Here is a 19,600-nt window from a genome sequence, read left to right on the forward strand (position 1 = left end):
CCAGCTGTTGATTTTTCACTAGGGCTACTGAGTTCTCCCCAGCACTTAGAAAGTTCAGTAGTCACCTAAGGATTTGGACAGATCATATACACTGATTTGGGAACTCATCCATTCTGTGACTCCCTACCTTCAAGTATTTCTACCCTAAATTCTAGCTGTTCTGCCATTTCCAAAAAATGTCTTGTAATTCTGTAAGACAGCAAAACTGCAGATTAAGGAGTACCCTCAGAAAAGAAGCTTGAAAGGTCCTACTGCCATTTAACTTCTGCTTTTTTTTGCCTGCTTCTAATTTAGCTAATGGGCATAATACTCTGTTGCTATTATGCTATTATAAAATGCATTGATTATTTTTGAAATCAGAAAAAAAAGACAGAAATAAAGTGAGATACATTCATTTAGTTAAAAACCTATTTACTGAGCAATTACCATGCACCAAGCCATTGCTCTGGGTACTGGAGATTCAGTGGTGAGCAAGTCAGTCTCCCTGATTTCAGGGACTCACACTGTCATGCATAAACAAACAAGACAAGACAATACCAGAGAGTGATAAGCATTATAAAGATACAACAGGGTTACAATGAATGACTTAAGTGAAGGGTGCATTTTTAATTGTCAGGTCGAAGTCCCTTTTGAGGAAATAACATTTGGACTTAAATTAGAATGACAAGGAGGACAACCATGAGATCACTGTGAATAAGCTATTCCAGATACCAAAATGAACAAAAGCCCTAAGGCCAGAAGGAGTTTAGAGAGAAAGAAAGAAAGGCTGGGTGCAGAGGTTCATGACTGTAATCCCAGCACTTTGGGAGGCTGAGGCAAGCAGATCACTTGAGGCCAGGAGTTTGAGAACATTCTGGCCAACATGGTGAAACCCCGCCTCTAATAAAAATACAAAATAAGCCAGGTGTGGGGCACATTCTTGTAATCACAGCTACTCAAGAGGCTGAGGCAAGAAAATTGCTTGAATCTGGGAGGCGGAGGTTGCAGTGTGCCGAGATCGCGCCACTGCACTCCAGCCTCCTGGGCAACAAAGCCAGACTCTGTTAGAAAAAAGAGAACAAAAAATGAAACCTATCTGGCTGATATGAAAGCAATGAACACTGGCTACAATTGAGTCGTAAATTGAGTCCTGTGCTTCCTGATGATAAAATAGTAAAAAGAAATTTATTCAGGGCTAAAATGCACCCAAGAAAACAATATTGAATACAGGCTTGCACAAAAAACATTTTGCATACATTGTTTCTAACAGTCAAAAATTAGAAGCAGTTTGAACATCAAACAATAAAGAAACGGTTAAGCAGGCTATGATGCATATTTACCTAACAGATAACACTATGAATCCATTAAAATTGACAGCTTAATAACACATAAAAGTACTTACTCTATAATACTAAGCAAAAAAGCAGAATACAAAATATTATGATCACTATTTTAAGTAATGCTGAAAACCATACAAAAAACCCTTGCTCTGAACATCCAATAAAATAAACTAGAAGAAACATATACCAAATTTCTAAACTGTTTGAGTAGTGGAATTATAGGTAATTTTGTTTTTCTTTACAGAATTTTTCAGATAAAAAGTATTTTTAAAATTATTTATATGTGAGCAACTGATGAGTTATTTAGATTAGGCAGACAAATATCGCATAATAAATGTGTAGGTATGCACTAGAAAGAGTTCTGAAGGAAAAATACAAAGTTAGGTACATAATTTGTAACTACATAAACAAATGCACCTACATACATGAAAATGCCTCCTGATCCATTTCACCTCAAACCTCTGCCATGATGTTGCTAGAAAATTATCTTGAAAACATGCATCTGCTAGAGAATTATCTTGAAAATATGTATCTGTCCATTTACATCCTTTAGTTGCTCCCCAGCCTCTAAAGGACAACAATGTTCAGACTTCTGAACATGGGTCTTCACATTAGGCTATTTCTTTGGTATTTTCTATATATACATATATAAATTATTATTATACTTTAAGTTCTGGGGTACATGTGCAGATCTTGCAGGATTGTTACATTGGTATACACATGCCATGGTGGTTTGCTGCCTCCATCCCCCCGTCACCTACATTACGTATTTCTCCCAATGTTATCCCTCCCCAATCTCCCCACCCACCACTCTCATTCCCCTAGCCCTCCACCCCCAACAGACCCCAGTGTGTGATGTTCCCCTCCCTGTGTCCATGTGTTTTCATTGTTCAACACCCACCTATGAATGAGAACATGCAGTGTGTGGTTTTCTGTTCTTGGGTCAGTTTGCTGAGAATGATGGTTTCCAAATTCATCCATATCCCTGCAAAGGACATGAACTTATCCTTTTTTATGGCTGCATCGTATTCCATGGTGTATATGTGCCATATTTTCTTTATCCAGTCTATCAATGATAGACTGGACATTTTCTACCATGTATCCAAGCTAGCTTATCCTATATTCTGTAGCCAAACAGAACTGCTTAAAATTTCTCCCATTTGAAATGTTTCATGCTACTCTCCCTTTGCTTGGAATGTCTTTCTTTTTTCATCCAGTTACATTCCTAATCTTCCTTCAACGTGCCACTCAGATGCCTCCCTGATTACCTTGGACAGAAACAAGCAATCTTCCTTTATCATACACTCTTGAAACCTCTACTATAGCAAATTTTACATGGCATAACAATTTTTATCTACATGTCTATCTTCCATACTCTATACACTGACTTCTTTGAGGGCTGGTTCTATGTTTTATCTTTGTATTCTGAGCATATAAAACTGTTCTTGGCACATAATAGGCACTCAAGTGTTTGCTGATTAAATGAGACATGCAAACATACCTCTACTGGTCTCACCCAAGCCAAAGAACAAGGGATAGCCTGAGCTGGCAGCTTTGTGTAGCAGCACCTGCAACAGATAATCCAATATATAAGTTCAATCTTCCTGCTACGTAAATATACCTCTTAGCATGACCCAAAGAATCACTTTCTTAGTAAGAAACTAAAATGTAGTCTCATGGTCCATTCAAAATTCAGTGTCATGTAAAAGACAATGCAAGTGTTACAATCCATCTGTGAAACTAAATGACCCAGTTGTTAAGTATGCACTAAAAAGAAAGAAGGAAAGATTGGATGGAGGAAGGCAAGAGAAAAGAAAGATCACAACCCCACAGATCTTCAACACTGTGATTCAAAATTTAACTCATCCATTGTTCTAATTCAATTCAACTCACTTGAGGAACCTCAGGGAGGACTTTTGAACAGTTCCAACATTTCCAAAGTCTGGGTAGAACACTTCGACTTCCTGTTTTCCAAGGACTCGATGGATAATGACCCGATACCACCACTTATCCTCAGAAATCCTCACACAACAGAGATGTCCCGGCTGAATAAAACATTCTGGCATGACATATCGATCAGAAACCAGCTGATTAGAATAACAGCGCCTGTAGAATTCCATAATACAGAGAAATCAACAGGGGAAGAAAAAATTAAAGATAATTTTTATCAATGTATCAAGCCAGAAAGTCTTGGTGAAAAGCAAAGAAAAAGTTTTGACTTTGTCATATTGTCAGTATTCATTAATACCAATTAATTTTTTTTTCCTTATCTGAATCCCTTCTCTTCATCAACAAACTTCCTCAAAGATAAAGTTATACACTCATTTTCTGATCTCACATTCTCTGCTAGATAGAATGTATCCCGACTTCATTCCCCAGCACTTCCTAGGATGAATTAGTTTTAAGACATCAATGACCTGGTAATTCCCAAATCCAGCAGCCTCTCTCTTCAGTCTTCAATACACATCATCTTGCTGCAGTGTTACCCTGTCCTCTTTCAAACCCATTCCTAGTTTCTAAGACATGATTCACTACTTCTTTGTCAATGGCTACTTTTTTTATTGGCTCTGTATTGCCTTAAATGTTGAGGTTCACTGGGGTCTTATCTTTAGGAAGTATAACATAAGTTTAGGCACCAATAACCTGGGTCCAAATCCTGACTCCATCATTTACTAGCTGTGTGGCAATCTTTCTGTGCTTTAGTTTCCTTGCTGAAGATGAGGATGATAAAAATAAAATATTTGTTAAAACATCTGAGAGTTTAGGACAGTGTACAAATATAGTAAGCGCTCAAATATTAGCTATTATTCTTGCTATATACTGTCTCACCCATTTCAAGTATTACACCACACTACTGATAAATTGTTAATTCTCAATCCATCTCTAGAAGACCCTGCATCCTTTCTGCACTTCAAAGCTCGAGTATTTCCAACTATATGAAAAACAGGCTGTTGTTCCTCAACACCCATTTTCCTCTTTTCCTTTCCTCTAATAATAGATTCCTCCAAATTTTAACTGGGTAAATGGCCATTCACGTTTCCCAAGCTCCCCTGCATCTAACTGTGGCTACGTGAATACTCAGCTCTGGCCAATGGGATATGAGAAAAAGTATACATAGTTAAAATGAGTACATTCAATGTGTATTTTACCCACAGTTTTAAGAGTGAAAATTCCGGGTTGTGTCTTTCAATAAAACAGGTGTCTCCCAGCCCCCACTTCTGTTTCCCCTTCCCACTAGCTGGAAGAAGGACCTGGACCCAAGACCATGGGAACAAGGACAACACACTATTCTGGAGCAGCAAGATTCTACACCTGTGTGTCTCTCAACACAGAGCTATTATATCAGCATGCATTGTGTATATTTGGACTATTATAGGAAGAAGAAATTAACTTTTATCTTCTTTAAGCTACTGCAGTAAAGTTATATCTAACAGTGGCTAAACCTAATTCTAACTAATACCTTCTATTCAACATTGACAATGACTCTCATGGTCAACTTAAGAGACATTACAGATAAACCTCTATTAAGAAGTTTTCAAACCAGGTCAAACCTACCTAGTCTCTAAAGCAAACAGTTTTCATTGTCTCCTTCTCTTTCTTATTCTTCTCAACTCCCGTCTTGTCACCTGACAATTTTCATTTTCCTAATTTCTCTATTCCTTTCTATTCTTGCTCTCATCAAAGCTAGTCCACTAATAGTTCTTCATTCCTTCACTCCATCTTCTACTCTGCAAGTAGGGGTATACTCCTAAAATACAAACTGTTGATGTCCTTCCTTTCTTAAACACATCAGTGCTTCCCCGCTGTCTATAGAATAAGAGAAAACATCTTCCTATGGTATTCAGAATCTAGCTTTTTCTTAGTCTTCCAGCATCACATCCAGTCACTGTCTCCCTCTTCCTGACTCCTGCAACCTCATCTGGTGCTAACATTACCTACTTATGGTTGTTCCCAGGGAATACCACTTACTCCTTTGTTAATGTTGGTCTTGGTTCCAGCAACTGGACCTGAATATACCCACTCACAGCCTCCGTGACTGGCAAATGCTTGTCTTCTGAGGCCTAGCTCAATTATCTCTTTTGTGAGGCTTTCCTCAACCGTGCCCAGGCAGAACAACTCCCTTTAACAATATCCCATGTATCTCCCATCTTCTTAGCTAATCATGGTATTCACAAAGGCAAAGACCATGTCTTACTTATCCTTGTAGTGCAAGTGCCTCAACATTCTGACACCAAACACAGTACAGTATTTTTTTTCAGTATATTTTTTACATTTACAGTTTTTTTTTTTTTTTTTTTTTTCCCAGACAGCCTGTTGCCCAAGCTGAAGTGCGGTAGCACAATCATAGCTCAATGCATCCTTGACCCTCCTGGGCAGCAGGGACTACAGACATGCACCATCATGCCCAGATAGTTTTTAATTTTTTTGTAGATACAGGGTCTCACTATGTTGTCCAGACTAATTATGAACTTGTGGGCTCAAGCAATCCTCCCACCTTGGCTTCCCAAAGTGCTAGGTTTACAGGCATGAACCACACTGTACCACCCGGTCTATAGTATTAATAATAATAGCAGCCAACATTTGGGCTAGGCTCTAAGTACTTTAATTTTCAACTCTGTGAAGTAGGTGCTGTTATCTCATTCTGGAGATAAGGCAACTAGGCCCAGAGAAGTAAAGTAACTTTAAGGTCACAGAGCCAGTGAGTGTGCTTTTAAAACATGTACAAACATCTCAAAGGCATACTGAAATGGAATATATAATATTTTTACCAAGTGTTTATGCTACTTACATTATGCCAGGTGTTCTGGAGCAGATGAATATGTAATGTTGTCAAATTAAAAACATGGTATGTTTTTAGAGATACAAAATAAAATGTTCTTCTGTGACAACAATATATAAATCACATTGTGGTTCATAAAGTGGTTGAAAATGTCCACATTTTATATGGTGTTTGCTAATTTTGTTTTTACAAAGGACAGTTTTTAGTAGAGAAAAGAGACAATGTAAGTCAGTAGTTCTCAAAGTATAAAATCTCAAACATGATTCTTACCTAGAAGATGAACTAGCCACTTCTTCGATATCATTTTTGCTTGAAAGAACCACTAGCAAGCTATGTTTATTCAGACTTGGGTATCTGATACAGATTTTTCAAAAATGAAGCAAGCTTGCCACTTCAAGCAAAACAAATCACAGTACACGTTGTCAATGATAACAAACAAGCTTGCAAGTAAAGGGATTTTGGAAATGTTGCATCCACTGTGAACTTGACAGCTTCCCAATACGAAATACTTTTCTGATGAGATCAATGATAGTATTTTTATACTACATAATGAAATGTGTCAACATTTGGAAGATTTGCATAATTCAGTGAACTAGGTATTTTCCAAATGACCAATACATGATGTTATAAAATTGTATGATCCATTCAGGGCTAGTTTTAATCCATGCTTAGAAGTAGCTTTGTGCTTGCTTTAATATTCTGCTGTTGCCATCCTGAAATTAGTAATTTTTAAACAGGGAGCCCTGCATTTTAATTTTGCATCAGGGCCGGCAATTACACAGCCAGTCTTAGATCCATTCAAAGTGTAATGGCAGACCAATGGATTTTAACATAATAGAGTACGAAAAGTTCAAAATCCAAGTAACATTTGAGAAACTACCATTTGTCAAGTTTTGCCATACTATCAAAAAGGAATATTCACAATTTTCTGAAAAGAGAAATTTGTGAAAATACTTTTTCCCAGACTACATATTGGTGTGAGGCCAGATCTCTTCAGATACTTCAACCAAAACAACGTTATCTCAACAGAGTAAATGCAGAAGCAAATATGGAAAATCAACTTTCTTCTATTAAGCCAGATATTAAAGAGATCTACAAAAATATAAAATAATGTCACCCTTCTAAATATTTACAGAAAAATAGTTTTCATAAAAATGTTCTTTATATTAACACATGGATTATTTAATATTAAAATTTTAGTTTTAATTTTTATACAGTAAATAATGATAAACAAAAGCTCTCTTAGGTCTTTAATTTTTAAGAGTCCTGAAACCAAAATGTTTGAGAACTGCTGATTTAAGAGATATGTGAAAAACACCCTGAAAACAACAGACTCCTACCGCATTTCAATCATCATGTCTTCAAGCAACTCTGATGAATCCCTGCTATAGATCCGGATGTAGAATTGACTAGGAGAGATGATATACTCCACAAAGACCCCTACAAGGGAACTGGTGTCTAATGGTGGTAGTCTGCACAATTTCTTGTCACGCACAGCATCTGGAGGGATGTCATGATTTGCCATTGCCAGGTTGAGTTGTGATTTGTCTATTTCCACTTGCTGTAAGTTAAGGGGAAAAAAAAAAAAGAAACCATTAATAATCTCTTGGTGACATTTCAAACCCCATGGCATGGTTCTCAAAGTGTATTTCACGAATCACCTTTATTGGAATCACTTGGGATATTATAAAAATGCAGATTCTTAGACTCTATCCTAGACTGATTCAGAATGCCTGGGAATGGGACCCAGAACTATGCATTTAAAAAAAATTCCCTGGGTGATTCTTACCTAAGCTAAAATACAAAAACTACTGCCTTACGACATTAAGTATAGAGTTAAAAAGTGTGTCATACAACTGCCCTATACAAAATTGGAAATATGATACTTCAAACATATCGACAGTCAAACGTAACTTTAATAGGTTAAATTTCAGACAAGTCTTCCAATCAAAAGCAGGATTTCTCAAATACTCTCATTCTGAAACATATTGTTTTCCTCTAGGTCATCGATCGTCCTCCAGAAATTACAGAAAGCTCTCCATACAAAACTTTTCATCTCACGCCAGTTAGAATGGCGATCATTAGAGTCAGGAGACAACAGATGTTGGAGAGGATATGGAGAAACAGGAACACTTTTACACTGTTGGTGGCAGTGTAAATTAGCTCAACCATTGTGGAAGACAGTGTGGTGATTCCTCAGGGATCTAGAAACAGAAATACCATTTGACCCAGCAATCCCATTATTGGGAATATACCCAAAGGATTTAAAACATTCAACTATAAAGACACATGCACACGTTATGTTTACTGCAGCACTGTTCACAATAGCAAAGACTTGGAACCAATCCAAATGCCCATCCAATGATAGAATGGATAAAGAAAATGTGGGCATGTACACCATGGAATACTATACAGCCACAAAAAGGATGGGTTCATGTCCTTTGCAGAGACAAGAATGAAACAGGAAATCATCATTCTCAGCAAACTAAGACAGGGACAGAAAACCAAACACCGCATGTTCTCACTCATAAGTAAGTGTTGAACAATGAGAACACATGGACAAAGGGCGGGGAACACCACGCACTGGGAACCACTGGAAGGTGGAAGGCTAGGGAAGGGATAGCATTAGGAGAAATGCTTAATGTAGATGATGGGTTGATGGGTGCAGCAAAGCACCATGGCATGTGTATACCTATGTAACAAACCTGCACATTCTGCACATGTACCCCAGAACTTAAAGTATAAAAATAATTTTAAAAAAATTTTTCCTTCCATGAAAGAAGTCAGGTAGAGAGGGTAGATGGGAAAAAGAACAAGCAATGATTTCTTAATAACAACAAAATAAGTAATGGGAGATAAGAACACAAAAAGGGAGAATTGTGTGTGGAGATGCAATAAAAGAAAAAAGAATAAATGCACTCTATAACTGAGGATGGGTGGAGAGGCAACTTGCAGCAGTGTTGAAGCACACAGCCAAAATGGAGCCTCTCAATTTTTCCCTATAAAGCCCCTGCGGGTTTTCAAGACATCATCATGAGAGAGCTGTCAACTATTAAAACTATCAGAAAACTTTAAAATAAGCCTTGAGGAAAAGCAAGTTATATAAAAGACTGAAAATTAGAAAGAATGCTTTATGACGTAACTTTAGTACGAAGATATGATCCCTTCTAAGAAATGATATATCAAGAAATAAGACTTTTCTAAAAAGGATTTTGGTTTAAAGAAACATACATTCACTTTCCATAACACTGAATCTCCAGTGCACAGTCTTTAAACCTCACTCACCAGCTGTAAAGGCTTTACCACCAGATTAGGCTTCTTGCAAATTTTCTGTTGTGGCTCTTTTTGGTTTTCTGAAGGACAATTCCATGTAGTCTCTTTGACAGTAGCAGTAGACAATGAATTTCTAGGTGGACTGGAGACATAAGTTTTGGCTTCTATTTTCTTATCTGATTGAACTAAACACAAATTTCTGACTGATGAAACAACTCCATCTGAAATGACCAATAGAACAGCCTACACATATTTGTTAAAATAGCTGTACAACTGTTACTAAGCACCTTCAACAAACCAGGTGCTAGAAAGACAATGATAAATGAGAGATACAAATGTGTCCTTGCAGACCTTTCAAGTGTGGCAAAATATAAGGCAAGTTCTAGATGGGAACAAATCTTAAATTATTTGTGCTGGGGGAGGGAGGCTTGTGATATGATAAAGTTTCTTAAACTTTAGTAAAAGACAATTTTTTTTAGCATCTTGATTTCAATTTACTTTTTGTTCAAATTAAACAGTGAACATTCTTTGTTACTTAACATAGAGTGTATGTAACTACTCGATATTCTGTAATACAATCCCCTAATTCCTAGGTAACTTTCAAGTTAATCATGTAAAGTATACTACAAGATGATATAACTACAAGAGATTGGCACATTAAAACAGACTCCAGGCTGGGCGAGGTGGCTCATGCCTATAATCCCAGCACTTTGGGAGGCCATGGTGGGCGGATCACAAGGTCAGGAATTCGAGATTAGCCTGGCCAGTAAGGTGAAATGCTATCTCACTAAAAATACAAAAATCAGCCCAGCGTAGTCCCAGCTACTCAGGATGCTGGGGCAGGAGAATCGCTTGAACCTGGGAAGCAGAGGTTGCAGTGACCCAAGATTGTGCCACTGCACTCCAGCTTGAGCAACACAGCGAGACTAAATCTCAAAAAGAAAAAAAAAGACTCCAGATAGACCTACAAGCATGGCGGTTCCTAAAAAAAAAATGAAGACATAAGTACACAAAGATGTAGGTACAAGAATATTTGTCACTGTATCTTTTTTTGTGATTGTGAAAAATGGAAACACAATCAGACGTCCACAGTGGTTTTACTTTCTTATGCTATGAAAGTAATGCACATTCATTAGAAACAATACTCCATACCCATACAACGCTGTTTTTCACTGTTAGTACAGTATTCAATAAATTACAGGTGATATTCAGCAGTTTATTAAAAAATAGGCTTTGTATTAGATGATTTTGCCCAACCACAGGCTAATGTAAGTGTTCTGAGCACATTCAAGGTAGGCTAGGCCAAGGTATAATGTTCAGTAGGCTAGGTATGTTAAATGCATTTTCTACTTATGATGGGTTTATTGGGACAGAACTCCATCATAAGTTAAGGAAAATTTGTATTTATATGCTACTGTTTTGTGCAGGAAAAATTATACATGTGATAATTAGCTATATCCTATAGAAGAGGTCCAGAAATATACACACTAAAACTATTAATGCTAGTGACCTCTGTATTGTTGGAATTGTTTAGACAAGAATATGCAGCTTTTGTGATTTAAGAAAAAGGTCTATCTATGTCTTACATATTCACTGGAAAAAGTCTGGCAGGCTAAACATTCTAACAGCATTATTTTTTAGGGGGGTTAAAATAATAGAAAATGTTCTCTCTTTACTCATCTGTGCTGTTTATATATTTTTAGAATGAACATGAGTTACTTTAATAATCATAAAAATCAATAAAGGTAGTTACATTTTGGGGAAAAAAACATACATCATAACCACTCATACAAGCTTATGAAAATACAAGTACTATACTGCAATCTAGTTTTGCGAGGTGTTGCCATTGGAGAAACTGGGTAAAAGGTACATGGGATCATACTGCATTATTTTTTACAACTCCAAGTAAACCTAAAATTATCTCAATAAAAACTTCAAAAGAAAAAGCAGCCCCTCCCCTCCCCCACAAAAAAAATCAAGTGCCCTAAATGCAGTATTATCCTGGAGTGGATACAGAAACAGAAAAAGAACATTCTTGGAAAAACTGGTAAAATCAGAATAAAGTCTGGAGTTTAGTTACTAGCAATGTACTAATGTTAATTTCTTAGTTTTGATAAATGTATCATGGTAATATGCAACATTAATATTAAATGAAACTGGATGAAAGGTGTATTGGAACTCTGTACTACAGACTTAATGATTTTTCTGTAACACTGAAATTATCCGAAAATTAAAAGTTTATTTTAAAAAATATAAGTGCTGGGTCCCGGCGCATACCCATTTATTCTGCATCTCTATATATTTCTAAAAAGCTTCTAATGCACGGCCTGAGTTAAGAACAACTGCATTATCAAATCAAAAATTTACAAACTTTATTTCCTTAAGAATAATAAAAATATCTAGACAATGAAGAAAGTAAAAATTTAAAATTCAGATTGTTTTTACAGATTAACCTTATTATAATAAATCCCACCAGAAAGGAGGTCATGATATACAAAACATTTCATGGCTAGGCATTATTTCATGTTTTGTCTTTGTCCTCATAAGGACAATAAAAATGAAGTTTGCATCGTACTGTGGTTCTACTCACCAGGAGGCAGAGGCTTCTTATCAACATCAAACACTACTAAGTCTTGTTGTCCTTCCCTGAACTCAACATGGAGAATGTCGCTAAGAGCTCCAACAAGTTCTGTCACATTTAAGAAGCCTAATTTTTTTGGTGAAAGTTGCTCCTGAAAAATTACCTGTCAGAAAAAAAAACCAGTAATTACATGAATCAGCGTTAGATAACAGAAATGTAACATACACAGTTGTCCTTGGACAATGCTTTAATTTGAATTTAGCCAAACTAAAACTTTAAGGGTCAATGAACTCAAGTATTACCGAGTAAAGGCTCCCTTCCATAGCAGTATAAAACAAACCAACAAACCAAGTGACCAATTATCCCTTACCATAAAACTTCTAGCTCAATGTCAAGTTCTTTTCAGAGCATGTGGTAAAGTGAAATAAAAGTTAGGGGGGACTTTTCACCTCTCGTTTTTAACAATGTCTGAATATAAAGGAAAAGTCTTCTTTATAAAAGAGGAGAATGCACAACATACAACAGTTGTAATAAAACTATTGGTATTTCTCTATTTTCCATAAAGATAATATTCAGTACCACTTCTAACATGTAGGAAAATTATTGTTTAAAAATATTTCCTTAAATTTTATTATTTCACCTTAGAACTTGGAATAAATAAGCAGATACTTATCAGTGTATTTCTCATAGCATACAGTTTGATTTTCTTGCCTCAGAAAAGTCACACCAAATAAAGACAGGAGACAATATATAGAACAGACATACAAAATACATTCCCCAAACAGGAAACATTTCATGTCTTAAAAGGACTATCTATCATCAGTTATTTTATTCCAGTCAAAAGCATCACCAACATTATTTTAGTTTCATTGATATTAACTCTATCTTACATAAATTCTTAAAACATTTTTAAAAACCTATTCCAAAAGGTTAAAGTGAAATGTTCTCCCAAAGCTGCCTGCAAGTCTTCATATTTTGCATATGCTGCAGGTATTATTCTAAGAAAGACAATAAATGTGTTGCATTTATTGTATTATCCTAAGAAACATTGTGATAAATTTGCTTATTTCTGAGCCTAAAAAACAAAATCTGCCACATCTAAAGAGACTTTTTTGAGTGACTTCTATCTTCATTCTTTACATGCATTTCATATTGAAAAACTCAATTAGTATATTTTTAATACATCATGCAAATTATCTTTTTAATACTAATTTTAATGCTTTCAGTGGAAAACCTTCTGATATGTATCCTCATCTTGGCTCTTCAGGTAGTCTGTCATTTGAATTTTAATATATTATTGTCAATCCTTTCGGTTTTTAAAGTGAACAAGCTTCAGTTTCCTCAATTTATGCTGTGGATTTATTTTTGAGTTTTATATTGGGTTGCTATCTGACAAATCGGGCATGAAAACCTAAGTGGCCATCTTCCAGCTTTCTCCTCTGCACCATGAGATACAAGCAGATGAGAATACAGTGCTCATCTGGATTTCTCAATCGCTTTGACTTGATAGCTATTATTCAGAAATCACATTTTCCTTTAGAATTTACCTGTATTTTGGTAAACTGTAATGATGCTGAGTGATCTGATTATTAAAAGGCAGGATGTTAATTTAATCAGGAACTATTTCCAAAATAAACACTTCAGTTAAATTGGCAAAAAACAACAAAAAATTCCTCAGTCACGTAGTAATCACTTCCCTGAAACTATTATTGCCAGTTTCTTTTTATAATGTTCCAGAAATTATCAAAACTCAAACATGCTTCAACATAAGAGATTACATATACTAGATACATCTTGCTTTTCTCAATTACTGTATCAGTACATGAAACACAGTTGAGTTTTGCTATCTAATCCTGAGACTCAGTTTCTTTCAAAAGGTTAGTCAATTTATTAATATGTCAGATGTATTTTATCCTAATTCCTTTGTTATGCTTTCTGCTTTATTGGCTCCCAACTATGAGCAATGAAGAAATTGATGGGCTGAGAAAAGTGACTCACATCTGTTATCCCAGCAGTTTGGGGGGCTGAGGCAGGAGGGACTGCTTGAGACCAGGGGTTTTAGGCCAGCCTGGGCAACATTTTGAGACGCTGCCTCTACAATTTTTTAAAAAAAAACTTAGCTGGGCATGACGGCATGTGCCTGCAATCCCAGTTACTTGGGAGGCTAAGGCTGCAGTGTGCTATGTGCACTCCAGCCTGGGCAACAGTGAGACACTGCCTTAATAAAAGAAATTGATACATTTCTACTCCCACCCTCCTTATTTTCCTTCCAGCTTCAACCAAACTTATCATTTTTTTAGAGTTTAGAGTTATGCCTTCAAATATGTGTATATATCCTGTTTACATGATTTTGTTTCCTCAAAGTCTGACAATCCTATAATACAAACATTTCCTGCAAATTAGCATAATGGATATCCCCCCAGGCTTGATGAGATTCATGTTTGATCTCTTTGACAATACTGTAAGTGATGCTGTATTCTAAAAAGGGCCACATAACATCTGGTCGTCTCTTTTTTGGTGTTGTTAGGAGCCATTCTTAGTCAATTCCTAGATCCATTACTTTGAGGATTTTCACAGCAGCATTCTGTCAATTCCTTTTCATTTGGAACACTCTATAGATGTATGCTTCCTCTCATCTGCTCTTTGCTTATCCAGCAATAGCAACTCATTTAGGAAAGCCAAGATTAAGTGACTGGCTCTCTTAGTTACCATTTTTAAAGAAAGTGAATTAGTTCCATCATCCTCTATGTTGAGTCATTAGTGCTCTTAGTATCATATAAACTCACAGAATTAAATATATTTGATGGGCTTCAAAATACTGCAATTATTATCCTTACTGTAGCCTGAAGTAATTCTTCAATTGAATTCCTAAGCTCTTCTAATGTGCACCTATTTGTTGTTTTCTTTCTTTTTCCATTTTTTTTTTTTTTCCTGAGATGGAGTTTCACTCTTTGTTGCCCAGGCAGGAGTGCAATAGCAAGATCTCAGCCCACTGCAAACTCTGCCTCCCAGTGAACCCAGTTTTTAATAGCTTCCTTGTTGGTTTGATATGACAAGATGTTCCAAGCTCAATTTATGTAACTTGGATATCCTTGTATACACAATATGAAATATCTCCTATTTGCTTTATACCAAATTATACAACAGTGGTCTCAGAATACTACCACCAATATAATGAAAACAAAATACTTTTGCATATGCTCACCATTTCTCCTTCCACCATTTTGTGTAACTGTACTTTGTCTACATTGGCAGAGTACATTGCCCCTAAATGCTACATTCTCTCCCCTCTTCCCCTCATTTGATCTTAGTTCCACAAATGGCATTCATTCTTTTATCAATGTCTCTCTAGTGTGATTTTGGTTTTCTGATGCTCATTCTCCGGCAGATTCCTCAGGAAGAGCTCATGAGAACAAGAGTTCCTGAATTCTTGCATGGTGATAATAGCTCGTCTGGCTCTCTGCAATTGAAAGTCAGTTTTGCTAGCTAGAGACTCCTTGGCTCATGCTTTGAGTACATAAAATAAGTTTCTCTCTTTTCATCTAGCATAAAATATTGCAGTGAAAATGTCTAATAATATAACTTTTGTTTCCTTTATAAGTCACTTGCTGTTTTTGTTTAAATGCCCAGAAAATTTTTTTTTTCATTTCAGTCTAGAAATTTGATATTGGTCATTTCGAGTTGATACTGTCAGATATACAGTGTGCTCTTTCAAACATATAGTCTCAAATCTTCCATTTCCGTAAGGTTTATTTGAATTCTAGACTTTACTACTCATTCTGTCCCCTTCTTTGCCTGTTTAATACCTGTCATTTTCTCCCGAGTCATCTTTATCTTTTTTTTCCTAAGATTTTCTTATGTAAAATTTCAAACACAGAAAAAATTGCAAGAGCTGGATACTGAACTCTACCACTATATTTGCTATGTCATCTGTGTATCCATCCATCTACCAACCCATCTTATCTTTTATACACATTTCAAAGTGACCTGCAGACATCAGTACCCTTTACCCTCAACTAGGCCAGCATGCACGTCATTAACTAGAATTCTGTTCACTTTTAGGTAAAACTTACACACAGTGAAATGCACACAACTTAAGTTTACCAATTAGCCCTGATAAATGCAAAACTGGGTAACCCAAACCCCTATTCAAGATACAGAACACTTCCACCACCCAGAAAGTTGTCCCTTTTCCAGTCACCCCTAGAGACAAGCTTTTTTTCTACCCTAGATTAGCTTTGCCTATTGTATTATTTCATATAAAAGACATTCTCTGGTATATATTCTGCTGTGTGGGACTTAACTTCAGCAGCACCTATTTTTCAGATTCATCCACACTTGTTCACGTATCAGCTGTTTACTTCTTTTTAATGTGGAATAGTATTTTGTTGTACAAACATACCACAATTTCTTCATTCATTCCCTTATTGATGAATAGTAGGGTTATTTCCAGTTTTGGGTGGCTACTATGGATAAAGCGGTATGAATACTATCGTGTAAGTCTTTGGAGACACATACTCTGAATAAATATCTGGGAGTATAATTCTGGGTCAAAGGATAAATACATACTTATAAGAAATTTTAAGAACATTTTCCACAGTAGTTGTACCATTTTATACTTGCACCAAAAATGTATGTGAGTTTATCATGTGTTTATCACTCATACCTGCATTTGTCAAGTCTCTGTTCAAGCCTTTAAGCCATTTACAAAAAGACTTGCTTGGCTTTCCATTATGGAGCTATAGACTTGTCTTTAAGTATTCTGAATGTAAGTCCTTTGTTAGATGTATTATTGTAAAAATTTCTTCCCAGTTAGTGGTCTGTTCGATTTTAAGTGGGGTTTCCTAATAAAAGCTAATTTTGATGAAGTCTCATTATCAGTTTTCTTTTAACTGATTACTGTTTCTGTGTCCTAAGAAACCTTTGCCTGTCCAGGTCATTAATATATTTTAATTCTTCTAGAAGCTTTAGAGCTTTAGTTTTTTCATTTAGGTCTATGATGCATCTTGAAATAATTTTTGTACATAGTGTCAGGTTGGGAGTTGGGATTCATTCTTTTTTCTTGTATTCAGTTGCATCTTGCATTCAGTTGTTCCAGCATCATTTGTTGAAAATATTTTTCCAAACTTCTGGCTTTAAGTAATCTTTCCATCTCAGCCTCCCAAAGTGCTGAGTTTACAGAGACCTGAGCCACCATGCCCGGAGCTGAAAATACTTTCTTAACCCTTTTGAATTCCTTTGGCACCACTCTCAAAAATTACTTCAGTGCATATGGGAGGATATCCTATGTATGCACTGTAAGGACAGACAAATTCATGAATTTGTTAGTATCTACAAATAGCCTGCAAGAATTATAATGGGGACTATATTGAATCTATACATTAATAACAATAGTGAGTCTTCTCACCAATGAGTATGTTTACACCTCTCCATTTACTAGTCTTCAACTTCTCAACAATGCTATTAGTGTTCAGTGTAGATGATTTGTTTCTTTTGTTAAATTCATTTCCAAATAATCTGACGTTATAATAAACAGAATTTTTATAATTCCATTTTCCAATGATTTACTACCTACATATGAAAGTACAATTGATTTCTGTATAGTGACCTTGTATCTTTGACCTAATAAACTAGTTCTAGCAGCTTTTTCATGGATTCCTTAGTATATTCTACATGAACAACCATGTTTTCTAAAAATAAAGTTTTTTTTTTTTTTTTTTTTTTTTTAGGTTTTCATGCCTTTTATTTCCCTTTCTTATTACACTGGTTAGAACTTGCAATACAATGCTGAATAAAAGCAGTATGACTGGAAATACTTGCCTTGTTCTGGATTTTAAAGGGGAACTGTTCAGTGTTTCACCATTAAGTATGACAAGTATATTAACAGGTTTTGAAAAATGCCCTTTATCGGAATGGGGAGCTTCTTTTCTATTCCTCATTTTCTCAGAATTTTAATTGTGAATGGGTATTAAATTTTGGTAATTCTTTTTCTGCATCTACCAAAATAATCACATGGCTTTTCTTCCTTCTTATTCTGTTAAAATGGTGAATTACCTTAATTCCTATTGAAATGTTACTCCAACCTTGCATTCTTAGGAGAAACCCCCTCTTGTTCAGGGAATGCTGAATTCAATTTACTATTGTTTTGTAATAGATTTTTATGTCCATGTTATAAGAAACATGATCTAATTGGTTTTCTGTAATGTCTAGGTCAAGCTTCAGTAGCAGGACAGTGTATTCACAGAATGAGTTGGGGAGGCCAGGCATGGTGGCTCATGCCTGTAATCCCAGCACTTTAGGAGGCTGAGGTGGAAGGACTGCTTTAGGCCAGGAGTTAAAAACCTGCCTGGGCAACATAGTGAGACCCTTCCTCTAAAACAAAATTTTTAATTGGCTGGGTATGGTGGCACATGTCTGTAGTTCCAGCTACTTGGGAGGCTGAGGCAAGAGGATGAATTAAGCCCAGGAGTTCAGGGCTGCAGTAACCCAAGATCATGCCACTGTATTCCAGCCTAGGTGACAGTGAGACTCTCTCTTAAAGAGAAAAAAAAATGAGTTGGGGAAGTATTCTCTGCTATTTTAAGAGACAATCTTTGTATGATTAACGTAATTTATTCCTTAAATGTTTTACAGAATTCACCAGCAAAACCAACGTACATCCTTAACTTTGTAGTCTTACTGTCCCACTTCAGATAAAACATAAGAATCTGGCAACCCTAGAGTTCTAGGTGCTGCCCCTTTACTCATTATTCAGTAGTTTTCATAACCATTACATTTTCATGTTATAAACTCAATTATTTAATTCTGTAATTTTTGCTTTAAACAGTCATATATTTTAACTGATCAAAAAAGGCAGTCTTTTATATATGCCCACATATTTACTACATCCTTTGTTCAATCCTTCCTGAAGATTAAAGTTCCTATCTGGCATTTTTCCTTCAGCCTGAAGAATGTTATTTAGCATTCTTATAGAACCAGTCTGCTTGCAATTCTGATTATCTGAAAATGTCTATTTCATCTTCGTTCTTTATATTATCACTGGATATAAAATATTGGGTTAACAGTGCTTTTGAGTACATTAAAGATGTCATTCCGTCTTCTAGCATTGCTTCTAATGAGCGGTCAGTCATTATTTGTATCACTATTCTCCTATATGAAGTATGTTATTTTTTCTCTGGCTGTTTTCAGAATTTTCTGCTTATATTTGGTTTTCTGCATTTTTACTATGATGTGCCTATATAAGGTTTTCTATTATTTGTTTGGGGTTTTCTGGGCTTCTTAGATTTATAAACTTCTTTCACAAGATTTGGAAAATATGGGGCCGTTATTTTTTCAAATATATTTCTATTGTGCTTTCTTGGGACTCCAATTATATTAATAGATATAATAGACCATTTGGTATTATTCCACAGGCCCCAGGTCTCTCAAGTTCTGCTTTGCTTCTCTGTTCTTCAAACTGGATAATTTCTACTGATCTGTCTTGAAGTTTACTAAAGCCTTCTTCTGCCACTTCCAATTTGTTCTTAATGAATTTTATTACTTCAGACATTTTAAGTTATAAAAATCACTTGGTTTTTATAGTTTCTTTTTCTGCACTGAAATATCTTACCTGCTCATTTACTCTGAATACATATTCCTTTATATCCT

At 35.8% G+C, this 19,600-nt stretch overlaps 1 protein-coding gene across 1 annotated transcript in view; it reads right to left on the bottom strand.

Moving 5' to 3' along the window:
• TDRD5 (tudor domain containing 5) overlaps nt 1-19,600 on the bottom strand; it is an 89,448-nt gene that overhangs the window by 34,312 nt on the left and 35,536 nt on the right. Inside the window, exons 6-10 of the mRNA XM_032291271.1 lie at nt 11,963-12,116; nt 9,385-9,557; nt 7,440-7,660; nt 3,213-3,425; nt 2,821-2,887 (exon numbers count right to left, since the gene is read on the bottom strand). Coding sequence (XP_032147162.1) covers nt 2,821-2,887; nt 3,213-3,425; nt 7,440-7,660; nt 9,385-9,557; nt 11,963-12,116 — 828 coding nt within the window. The remainder of the gene's footprint in view (nt 1-2,820; nt 2,888-3,212; nt 3,426-7,439; nt 7,661-9,384; nt 9,558-11,962; nt 12,117-19,600) is intronic.

This window comes from Sapajus apella, unplaced genomic scaffold (genome assembly GCF_009761245.1).
Source record: "Sapajus apella isolate SASKATOON/1434 unplaced genomic scaffold, GSC_monkey_1.0 scaffold25, whole genome shotgun sequence".
In the NCBI taxonomy this organism is placed as follows: domain Eukaryota; kingdom Metazoa; phylum Chordata; class Mammalia; order Primates; family Cebidae; genus Sapajus; species Sapajus apella.